The sequence below is a fragment of the Acinonyx jubatus genome, chromosome D4 (genome assembly GCF_027475565.1).
Source record: "Acinonyx jubatus isolate Ajub_Pintada_27869175 chromosome D4, VMU_Ajub_asm_v1.0, whole genome shotgun sequence".
NCBI lineage: Eukaryota > Metazoa > Chordata > Mammalia > Carnivora > Felidae > Acinonyx > Acinonyx jubatus.
This window is the reverse complement of record NC_069391.1, coordinates 52,942,573-52,954,976: the sequence shown is the minus strand read 5'-3', so window position 1 is coordinate 52,954,976 and position 12,404 is coordinate 52,942,573. Positions and strand designations below refer to the sequence as shown.

The 12,404-nt window shown below is 42.0% G+C and overlaps 1 protein-coding gene across 12 annotated transcripts in view; it reads left to right on the top strand.

Annotated features, from left to right (window-relative positions):
• The first annotated feature begins 1,633 nt into the window (after nt 1-1,633).
• The window catches only part of CCDC171 (coiled-coil domain containing 171), a 304,789-nt gene continuing 294,018 nt past the window's right edge, over nt 1,634-12,404 (top strand). For 5 of the 12 annotated variants that reach the window (XM_027047203.2, XM_053205076.1, XM_027047202.2 and 2 more), the window contains exons 1-3: nt 2,384-2,690; nt 4,352-4,406; nt 8,877-9,032. In XM_027047203.2, the coding sequence (XP_026903004.1) occupies nt 8,989-9,032 (44 nt within the window). In that variant the 5' untranslated portion in view covers nt 2,384-2,690; nt 4,352-4,406; nt 8,877-8,988. The other 7 variants (XM_053205075.1, XM_015066313.3, XM_053205079.1 and 4 more) reach the window with 7 other exon arrangements.

The window sequence follows — 12,404 nt, the reverse complement described above, 5'->3', positions numbered from 1 at the left end:
GTTTTGCAGAGTGGCTGCACCAGCTTGCATTCCCAGATGTTTTTTCTTATGCATACACACCTATGACAAGGTTAAATTAAAAATTAGACATAGTAAGAGATTAGCAACAACAATAAAAAAAGAAAAATTATAATAATACACTGTAATAAAAGTTATGTGAATATGGTCTCTGTCTCTCCGAAAAAATATTTATTGTACCCTACTCTTTTGATGATTAAAAAAATGTGATGAGAGAAGCAAGGTGAATGATGCAGGCATTATGACACAGAGTTAGGCTACTACTGATCTGAATATGTGTGAAGGAGGGTGATCTGCTTTCTGACCTTGTTTGACCTCAGGTAATGGAAGTCCTGGAAAGAGAAACCATGGATAAGGGGGACTAGTGTATGACCTAGAAGGTCCTTGTGATCTGGGGTTGGCTTACTTCTCCAGCCTGTTATCTTACTCCACCCTCTTCTCCCACTCTGAAGACTTCGCACAGAACTTCTTCCAGTTTTCCAAATAAATACTCCTGCTGTTTCCTGTGCTGGCCTGTGTAGCTTCCATGTCTTCCAGTTCCTTCTCAGCTTGATGAATCTATAACCATCTTCCCAGAGTAAGTTAACTGTACTCTTTAAAGCCTTTGGGGGTGCTCATGGTTGTTTATTAACATTTGCCTGTTCTGATTCCCATTGTACTTATGTTAAATATCCTGTATTTCTATCACCTAGCTCCAAGCTAGGTATATAGTCTGTATTCAATAAATACTGAATGAACAAATAAAGATTGCAAGGCTTCATTCTTGGCTTGAAAAAGTGCAGTAATACCTTTGCCATTTATCCTTGCCATACAATATTCAATTTTGTGATTAAAAAAACTTTTTTTAATGTTTTATTTTTTTGTATTTTTGAGAGAGACACAGTGTGAGTGGCGGAGGGGCAGAGAGAGGGAGACACAGAATCCAAAGCAGGATCCAGGCTCTGAGCTGTCAGCACAGAGCTGGAGGTGGGGCTCGACCCCAAGAATTGGGAGATCAAGACCTGAGCTGAAGTCGCCCCTTGACCCACTGAGCCACGCAGGAGCCCCAATTTTGTTATTTTTTAAAAAAACATAAATAAGTCTTATAAATATTTGAAATTTGTGAAGCCAAACAAGCCCTAATCTCATTAGTCTGTTGTAATTTTCCACTGCATTTCTAAATGTTAGAGCGGGCTCGTTTTTCCTTTCCATAAACTCTTTCCTTTGAAGTAATTATCCTCTTTCTGGCAAAATTAATAGGAAGGGGGACGGGCTTCCTTTTTTAATGTAAGTGAAAACTCAAACCAATTAAGTTTCAGTGTTACAGGAATCAAGGATGTTTTAATCTCAATTTATATTTGCATTTATGACCGTTGGCTTTCCCCAAAGAGACACGGAAAAGCCGGCCCCTACACCTGGTTTCAGGTTGATTACAATTAACATGGCACAATTTTAGCATTAAAGGTTCATTTTCTATCAAACGCCTTTTTGTGCGGAGGAGGTGGAGGTGGTGAAGACAAAATCCTCAATCAAAATCCCCGCCAAATTGCATTGTTCTTTGAGGAACAGGTTTTCAAATGCCAAGGAACAAAAGAGGGTTTGGTTTTCCAATCTTCCTGGGGCGGCAGCAGATTGTGAAGCAGCGACCGGAAGAAACCAAAGTATAAATTATCAACTGGAGGAAGGCGCGTGTGTGCGCGCGTGCACTAGGGGGCTTGGAGGAAGACTGGAAAGAGATGGGAGCACATGTTAAGGCTCTAAGGACTTTTTTTGCAAGGTTACCTCGTTACGTAATATTTATAATGAACGGCGCTGCAACAGTATCAGCGCGCTGACCCGTATTTTCCCGGCCCTGTTTACCACCCCAAGCTGGGCTACAATGGGGATGGGGGGAGGGAACAAGAAGCGTCTGGCAGGCAGAGAGCAGGCTAAACAGCGGGAAACCAGCCACTTGCGCAGAAGCGGAGTCCCGAGAATTTCCGCCAGGCTTTGGCACCAATCCACAGACCCCGAAGGGCTCCACTGGCCTTAGGATCCGCAGTTGAATGCACAATCGGGGATGCAGCCTCCTAAGATTTTTTTTTTTTAGTAAACGCGGAAAGGGTTTAAGGCTTAGGAAAATGCATTGTCTGTCGGCTCTGGGATTCTGAGACTGGGATTCTGAGGTCCTGGGGACCTCACGCTGAGAACAGCACATTGGAGCGTGGGCCAGGCCGTTCTCGTGGCGGGAGGGACGGGCGCGGCGCGGGAATGCGCGCGGGCACGGGCGCGCCGCTTATCAGCAACGGCGCATGCGCCTGCTCGCCTTCCAGCGCGGCCGCGCAGCTTCGCGGGCTTAGCTCTTCCAACCCGAGCTCGGCTTTCTCCGAGTGCGTATCCTGGGGCTTCGGGCCGCGGGAGGCGGGAGGAGAGAGGTCGGCTGGGGCGGGGCCGGGAGGCCTGCGAAAGTCTGCGAAGGTCTGCGAAGGAAGCCCAGTCTCCGGAAGTGGCCGTTGTAAACACCGTCTCCCTAGGGCTTGTCCACTCCTGTCTCCCTTCTCTATTCGTTCCCCCTCCCGGGTCCTAGAGTCCGTCGGGTTCCAACAGTTTTTGCTCTGACCCCCGCGATCGGCCTAGACCTCTTTCTACTATTGAGATTTGGAGCTGCCCCTGGGGTCTTGGGTGTCTTGTCTGGACCACGGGAGTCCCCTGAGGTAACCACGGGGTGTGGGGGCTTCGAGGCGAACGACTTGGTCGGGGAGGTGTTGAGAGGAACGGTATGGGTGGCTGCAGTGAGAGTTATGGGGAACCCCAGTTAGTTTGTGGTTGTCCTGGGACTGTTGCTGTCGTTTGTGGGGACACGCCTCCAGCTCCCTGGGCTGGGCCTCTCCGCATATTTGGGGGAAAGATCCCCTTGGAGAATCTTAATCTGAGACCGCTGCAGAGGTACCCAGAGGACTGAATAGGGACCCAGAGGGCATGCCCATGCTTCTAAGGTTTACAACTCCTGACTACCGAGCTATTCCCCTCCGATAATCAGTAAGGTCTTGGAGGACAAGGACCACGTCTTTTTCATCCTTAAAAAAAAAAAAAATGCCAGCCACACAGACACTGTATAAATGTTTGATAAATGAAAGAATGAATTGTGTTAGGCTGTTATCTGTAGCTTCCACTGCTTACTTTCAGGACTCTAACAGATGTAGAAAATTTGGCTGTTTTTCCAGGGCTGTACATTTTCTACAGAAGTAGAGCCTCCTTTTGACTGTTCTTTATTTCATCGTGATAATTATTCTAGGCAAATAAATCTTTTTTCATTTTAAGTAGATCTCTCATGATTCTGCGTAAGTTTACTCACCAATTTCAGTTGGTGCTCACCTCTTTCGAATACAAAACACATCGATGTTTTGTATAGTTCACATAGTTTTGGAGAGAAGATCCTCCCATTTGTCACCTCCCATTTTGTCACCTGTTTTATTGAAGAGTTAGTGCCTAACAACAACAAAACGATGGTAGAGCAGAAATTACAGTGGTTTCTCATGAAATGAAGAAGAAACAAAGGCAGTGCAACCTGCTAAGAGGAAAGAAGGGAGTAGTTTTAATCTGGAGCTTTGTGTATTAGTCCTGGTATAGAGTTTTATTAGCCTAGTAACCTAAGGCCAATCACCTAAGCTTACCAGACATTAGATTCCTTATCTGTGAGATTAGGAGGATAGACTTGGTCTTTAAAGTCCCATTTAATTCTAAAATTCTTTGATTGTCTCAAACCCCCTTGTCATGGTTTGTTTTGATGAAAGAACCAGACATCCTTTTAAAGGTGAAATATAGGGGCGCCTGGGTGGCGCAGTCGGTTAAGCGTCCGACTTCAGCCAGGTCACGATCTCGCGGTCCGTGAGTTCGAGCCCTGCGTCGGGCTCTGGGCTGATGGCTCAGAGCCTGGAGCCTGTTTCCGATTCTGTGTCTCCCTCTCTCTCTGCCCCTCGCCCGTTCATGCTCTGCCTCTCTCTGTCCCAAAAAAATAAATAAATGTTGAAAAAAAAATAAAGGTGAAATATAGAAATCTGCAGATAGAATTCCCCAACACAGATGTTATTGAAGTCAGCATTGTGTTATGAAAAAGGGTGAGCTTAGGAGTCAGCCAGAGGTGAATTTGAATTCTAACCCTCCCATTGAATATCTTCATGCAAGTTACTCAGCCTCTCCAAGCCTTAGTGCTCCTTATCTGCGAAATGGGCATAATCATCTCATAGACTGTTGGGAGGATTCAGTGACATCAGGGTATGGTTAGTGCAGTAACTGGCACATAGTAAGTGCTCAATAATAGTGGCTTTTATCTTTTCATTCCCCCCTCCTCCCTTTTCCCCCTGGATCTGTACAGACACACTAAGAGATGAATACATTCTGGATGATCCACTGAAGGACTCGACTGTGAGGTAGGAAAGCTTTGTACCAGCAGTGGCTCTGAAATCTAAAGTAGAATTGTGTTTCTGGCTGGTATTTACTCTTAGGATGTCTAGATCATTGATCCCTTGGTCTCAATTGCCCCATTACCTATTTCTAAATAACTTGTTATTGAAGAAGGATATACATAATATCCCTCATCTATTTTAGTAGGAATGGTGAGAATAGTCCAACTCCACTACCAACAGAAGATTAATCTATTAATACATTAACATAAAAAGCTGAATTAAACTTTGCCTTTATCGATCACTGCTACAGGATAGCCTGGTTTGGGCCCAAGCCTGTGGTAGTGCATTTGGATTGAAAATCCACTGGAGATCTGAGTCCTCCTTCATTAGGAAGCCCCTGACTTGTAGTTAGTTTGGATGGGGTAGGGGTGCAGGGAAGAATGAGATGTGTTTGAAAAATCTGCGGTAGTGAGTAGAAGTGCTTCCCTGACAAGCAACGCCTCACATGTTCTCTGGCTGGGCATGAACCATGTCTTGAAGGCCAGTGGCAAGGCACACAGCAGACCTATGGAGTCAGCCAATATGGGCTTGAATCCAGACTCTGTCGTGTACTAGAGATTTGACTTTGGACAAGTGATTGAATATTTTTAAGCCCTAGTTTCCTTAGATAGAAAGGGGGGACGTTAACAATATCTCCCCCTCGGGATTGGTATAGACAGAAATCAGGTAATCTATAGAAAGTTTTTAGCACTCTGTCTAGAGAGGGGATCTTTGTTACAGTTGTTGTGATGATAGTAGGAGTGGCTTTGAGGTATCATAATTTGTTTATAGATAATGGTGTATTGAGTGTTTTCAAAAGGAAAGCATTATTTACAGAGTTAGATACATATTGGAGGAAGGCTGATGTTGATTGCATGTCATAAGAAATTTTGTAATTACTCGTACAGATTAGCTAAAGTGTTTATTTTAATTTGTGGCATCTCATAGAAAGTTTCACGTAAAGCTTGGAACGCATTATGTGAGGAACCTGTAATTCTTTGACCTAACTCCCTATTTCATTGACATTTTCATTACTGTACCTAGCTACTTGCCTCATCATTCGTTATCTTCTTTTCCTTTTTTTTTTTTTAAAGTTTATTTATTTTGAGGAGAGAGCATGCACGTGTGCAGGGGAGAGGCAGAGAGAGAGGGAGAGAGAGAGAATCCCAAGCAGGTCCCACACTGTCAGCACAAAGCCCAATGTAGGGCTCGATCCCACGAACCATGAGATCAGGACCTGAGCCAAAATCAAGAGTCAGACACTCAACCAACTGAGCCACCCAGGCACCCCTAATTATCATTATTACTTTTAAAGTTTATTTTTATTTTTGAGGTGGGGGAGGGGCAGAGAGAGGGAGACACAGAATCCTAAGTAGGCTCCAGGCTCTGAGCTTTCAATACAGAGCCCGATGTGGGGCTCAAACCACAAACCGTGAGACCATGACCTGAGCCAAAGTCGGATGCTTAACCGACTGAGCTACCCAGATGCCCCTAAAGGAGACTTTAGATAGGATTTTTTTCTTCTGATGATGAATTTAAAAAATTGGAGTATAACTTACATCTCAAAATTCACTGTTTTAAAGTGTACAATTCATTGGTTTTTAGCATATTCACCATGTTCTACAATAATCACCACTATCTAATTCCAGAACACTTCCATCAGTCCCAAAAAGAAACCCAGAACACTCCCCAGAAGAAACTTCATACCTATTAACATTCAGACCCAATTCCCCTTCTCCCTGTCCTCTGGCAACTACAAATCTACTTTTTGTTTCTATGTATTTGCCCATTCCATACATTTTATATGCATGGAATCACAATATGTGGCCTTTTGTGTCTGGTTTCTTTCACTTAGCATACTGTTTTCAAGGTTTACCCATGTTGTGACACATATCATTACTTAATTTTTTTTAAAGACTTTATTTGTGAGTAATCTCTACACCCAACATTGGGCTTGAACTCAGTGGGTTCAAGAGACGCATGTCCTACCAACCGAGCCAGCCAGGTGCCCCTACTTAATTCCTTTTAATTTAGCTTTCTTGGAACAACTTTATTAAATTTGGTAAACTACCTCTTCCCATACTTCTCTGCCCAAGATAAAATCAAAACACAACACAACGGACATTATTAAAGCCCTATCCTTTTCCTGTGAGTTAGGGGTTCTGTTTGTGCATTTTGTGACACATATGTATACGTGTGTGTGTGTGTGTGTGTGTGTGTGTGTGTGTGTGTTTCATCTTTTTCACAAAAATAGAAACATTTTATATATCTGATTTTTAGCCTTGGACATTACTGTTAAGTATAGAAGAGTTTGTTCTTTCTAGGTTTTAACTCTTTAACTTCCATTGTGAATTGTGAGGACAGTTTCTCTGAAGTCTGACCTTTGGGGGCACGGTGGTAAGGTGAAAAGATTTGGGGACTCAGTATCAGAAGAGCTTGATTGAGTCCTTAGTATCCACCATTTAGTTGGTGACTGGCCTTACGCAAGTCGTTTAGCCTTTTTGAATCAGATGAGTTTCCTCAGTTGAAGTGAGGATATAAACCTCAGGTAAGATAATCTTTGCATTGCAGTGTCATAGGAGCCAGGGTTCTGCGTATGAAGCACAGGTACAGGGTTTGGCACTGTATTAGGTGATCGGTAAACTGACAGTGGTATTTGTTTGTCTACCACTCTTCCCAAACTTAGTCTTTAGGGTCCATGGGGAAATAGAATTCTTCCCTCCATGTTGGTAAAAATTCCATCTTTGTCTTGGGTCACACTATTGTAGTATCAGCTAAATCACTGATTGTTTTTAAATATCCCTAGGTGTTTGTCTGTAGGAATCACTACTAGGTTCTCAGCATCGAGGTTCTGTCTCCATCTTGATTGGCAAAGCAAAGCAATGGCCTAGACCAAACTGCAGGAGGAAACAGGACCAGGAAATCTCAGAAACGAGCCACCATAACTTTTAACGCACAAAAACAACACAAAACGGCATTCCATGAAGTCAGAAAAGCTTGCCTGAAGTTTGTCCCATTCTCAAAGTTTGTGTTCAGTAAAAGAGGGTAATAGAGAGTAGGGTTTGTGCTCAGTAACAGAAATGTACAGTGACTGAGAACTGTATATATGTTGGATGTATTATTTCTATCTCAAATATATGAGATTGATGTAATTATTCCCTTCTTAAGGTTGAGGAAACAGGCTCACACGGTAAGCCACTTGCCCACGGCAACACTCATAAAGATACTTAAAGGCATCCTAAGTCACATCTCTCCAAGTCCAAAGCTATGGTCTTTCTGGGATGTTGCACTTCTTCTAGGGATACCAAGGGACACTTCTGGGATCTTGATTATTTGTACCTGTTTGGGCTTAATTATTGTTATCTCTGTTTAAAATATTTCTCCAGAGATTCCTTCATACTATAAATATAGTAAAGCAACTTACTTTAAATAGTGGGCTTTGTATAATTTGGATTATCTCTCATAGAAGGGGGTTCCAGAGAGGTCAGTGTAAGTGACAACTACTCTCTTTATTCTTCCTTGGTCCCTTAAGAGAAGGACTTTAAAAATTACCATGAGATCATTTGTTGGGAGTACTTTGGTCTCTTTGATTGTAGCATTGCATTAAAAGTATCTCACTTATGCCCAGCGCCTGGGAGGCTCAGTCGGTTAAGCATCTGACTTCAGTTCAGTTCATGATCTCATGACTCCTGAGTTCGAGCCCCGAATCAGGCTCTGCATTGACAGTGTGGAGCCTGTCTGGAATTCTCTCCTTCTCCCTCTGCCCCCCAACTTGTGCGCACGCTCTCTCTCAAAGTAAATAAATAAGCTTAAAAAAATCTCATTTATGAAAAAGGCTTTAGGGACTTAAAAATGTCCCTGGACTTCACTTTCTTTCAAACTGAATTCTGTTCCCTAGAAATATGTTCTACATTCCTTTTCTAGTTCAAGAGTAATTGGTCACTATTTAAAAAAATTTTTTTTAATGTTTATTTTTGAGGGAGAGAGAGAGAGAGAGAGAGAGAGAGAGAGAGACAGAGGGGTAGGGGTAGAGAGAGGAAGACAGAATCCACAGCAGGCTGCAGGCTCTGAGCTGTTAGCACAGAGCCCTACTCGGGGCTCAAACTCATGAACTGTGAGATCATGACCTGAGCTGAAGTTGGATGCTTAACTGACTGAGCCACCCAGGCGTCCCATTGGTCACTATTTTATTGAGATAATTTTTTCCTTTTATTAGAGAAATTAAAATAATATAATAGAAACTTGTTGTTACAAGAAGGAATATTTTTTTAACATTTTGCCATTTTTGCTTCTAATCTAAGTCAAACGTAATAGCTTTTAAAAATATGAGTATTTAAATGTGTGTTAATGGAATAATTTTAAAAATACAAGTAAGTTGAAGAAAAACACGAAAATCACCCGTAGTCTCAAGACTCACATATATAACCACTGTTATATTGTTTACTATGTTAACAGACTTCAGCCCATCTAACCTGTAAGCCACAGACATCTCAGACGGTTTTAATCATCAATAACGAAGTATATCATTGAGAAACAGTGGGCTATTTTGAAAGTTGGAAGACTTACCATGAGTTTAAACACTTTGAGTGATGCCCCTGTTGATACCCAAAGGTAAGCCTCCAGTCTCTTCCTTTTGTTGAGGAGAGCTTTTGGGTCGTAAGCAGCAGGGAGAAGTGGTTGGGGCTGCTGACTGTAAGGATTCTCACAGTGTGCGAGAATGGACACACACAGTGTGCCAGAATGGACCCTCGCAGGGGGGGCGAGGCTTTGTGCACCTGGAGGAGCAGGCAAGATGCTTCACAGGCACCAGAACAGTCTGTTTTCCTTGGTTAACTCATCAGTGAGAGTCAGAGTGTGTGTGCTTTCTCCTGTCCTTAGAGAATTGCTTATTCGTTTCTACTTCTCTAAATCTTTTGTCCTCATATTTCTGTGGCTTCACATTTCTCTGTGGTCCTTCCTTTGGTCAGCCCCAGTCTCGGTGGCTCTGGTTCTTCCTTCTTGCCCCGGTGGTAGTTCACGACTTCTGGTCAGGCATTCCTTTGGTTTTAGCTCCCATCGCAACTGCTTTTACTTGCAGTTTGTATTCCAAGAATTGCTGTTGCTTGTCTCTTTTGCACCCCGGATATCAGCCTTTGGGGGAGGTGCCTACTTTTGGTTGATTCACCTCTAATGTGAAAAATATAAAACTCTAAGTCTGTCGTGTAAAACTGAGTCACTTTGGGGAGTGCAACCCAAAGGATGGTTTACAAAGGAACAAGTACAGAAATTGAAAGTGTTTAGAAACTTTTATAGTCACGTAACAGAGTAATTTTCTGTTCGTGGAATCTGGTAATAAAACACTTGGGGTTGTATTTTATCTGTTTTTAAAATTTCGTATTTGGGCGCCTGGGTGGCGCAGTCGGTTAAGCGTCCGACTTCAGCCAGGTCACGATCTCGCGGTCTGTGAGTTCGAGCCCCGCGTCAGGCTCTGGGCTGATGGCTCAGAGCCTGGAGCCTGTTTCCGATTCTGTGTCTCCCTCTCTCTCTGCCCCTCCCCCGTTCATGTTCTGTCTCTCTGTCCCAAAAATAAATAAACGTTGAAAAAAAAAATTAAAAAAAAAATTTCGTATTTAGTTACTCTTTTTATATATATATTTTAGGAGCACCTTGGTGGCTCAGTCCGTTGAGACTCTGACTCCTGATTTCAGCTTAGGTCATGATCCTTGGGTCGCAGGATTGAGCCCTGCATTGCGCTCCATGCTGAGTGTGGAACCTGCTTCAGATCCTCACTCTCTCTCTCCCTGCTCATGCCCTCTTTCTTACTCTCTCTAAAAAATTAAAACATATTTTACATTTTACAAGAGCATCATGTATGGGGTTGAGGGGAATAGTGCTGGCGCATGTTTAGTTTGAGAAGAACTGATCTAGACTGCCTTTTCAGCCAGGATGTGTGGGTGGGGCAAAGACCATGACTAACATGTACTTCAACTATAAATAGGATTTGCTATAGAAACATTTTCCACCTATCTTTAGAAGCTACCTTAAGTCCTTTCTGGAGAAAGGTAGGGAATAAAATATAAACTTTTTATTTTGCTGAAAGCCTTTTCACTTTTGGAGGGAACATTTTACCACATAAATATTTATCTGCCATGATTTTTAATGACTAAATCATTCTTTAGAGTTCTAGAATCTGGCTAAATGAAGTTAAACTTTGCTATATACCACTAATTTACTTTTTATTTCTATAGATTTTCCTTTTCTGAACAATTCATATAAATGGAATCACACAATATGTGGTCTTTTGTGTCTGGCTTCTTTCACTAGGCATGTTCTTCAGGTTTATCTTATTGTTAACAGGAATCAGTATTTCGTTTCTTTTTTATTGCTGACTACTATTCTGTTGTATGGATATAGCACATTTTGGTTACCCACTCAACAGCTGATGGACATACAGGTTGTTTCCACTTTTTGGTTATTATGAAAAATACTGTTATGAACATTTGTGTACAAGTCTTTGGGTGGAGGTGATTTCTCTTGTGTAGATTCTTAGGACCAGCATCACTTCATTGTACAGTAAGTTTATGTTAAATTTTTTTTTTAAGTTTTGTTTACTTGAGAGAGTAAGAGTAGAGGAAGGGGCAGAGAGGGAGGGAGAGAGAGAATCCCAAGCAAGCTCGTCGCTGCCAGCACAGAGCCCGATGTGGGGGCTTGAATCCACAAAACTGTGAGATCGTGACCTGAGCCGAAACCAAGAGTCCGGCAGACCTTTAACCGATTGAGCCACCCAGGCGTCCCTATGTTAATTTTTTTAAGAAACTGCTAGGGGTGCCTGGGTGGCTCAGTCAGTTAAGCGTCCAACTTTGGCTCAGGTCATGATCTTGCAGTTTGTGAGTTCGAACCCTGCGTCAGGCTCTGTGCAGACAGTGTGGAGCTTGGAGCCTGCTTTGAGTTCTGTGTCTCCCTCTCTCTCTCTCTGCCCCTCCCCTGCTCAAGCTCTGTCTCTCTCTCTCAAAAATCAATAAATGTAAAAAAAACATAAAAGAAACTGCTAGATTGTATTCTAAAATAGCTGAACCATTTTACATTTCTACTAGCAGTATATGAGGGTTTTAGTTTCTCCACATTCTTGCCAATACTTATTTTCTGATCTTTTTAAAAAATTTATTTTAATTCCAGTGTGGTTAATTAACTTGATGTGCTATATTAGTTTCAGTTGTACAATATAAGTGATTGAATTTTTTTGATTGACTTTTTGATTATAGCCATTACAGTGAATGTGAAGTGGCATGTTATGATTTTAATTTATATTTTCCTAATGAGTAATATGTTGAGCATCTTTGTATGTGCTTTTTTTTTTTGCCATTTATAGATCTTCATTGGTGAAAAGCCTATTCAGATCTTTTGCTTATTTTTATTTATTTTTTATTTTTTTACTTTATTATTATTTTTTTTTAACATTTATTTTTGAGACAGAGAGAGACAGAGCATGAACAGGGGAGGGGCAGAGAAAGAGGGAGACACAGAATCTGAAACGGGCTCCAGGCTCTGAGCTGTCAGCACAGAGCCCGACGCGGGGCTCAAACTCATGCACCGTGAGATCATGATCTGAGCCGAAGTCGGATGCCCAACTGACTTAGCCACCCAGGCGCCCCTTTTGCTCATTTTTAAATTGGTTGTCTTTTTGTTACTGAGCTTTAGGAGTTTTTTTTATATATTCTGGATACAAATCTTTTATCAAATATATAATTTACACATATTTTCTCCCATTTGTTGCCTTGGCTTCATTTTCTTTCTTTCTTTCTTTCTTTCTTTCTTTCTTTCTTTCTTTCTTTCTTTCTTTCTTTCTTTCTTTCTTTTTCTTCCTTCCTTCCTTCCTTCCTTCCTTCCTTCCTTCCTTCCTTCCTTCCTTCTTTCCTTTTCTTTCTTTCTTTCTTTCTTTCTTTCTTTCTTTCTTTCTTTCTTTCCTCCCTCCCTCCCTCCCTCCCTTCTTCTTTCTTTCTTTCT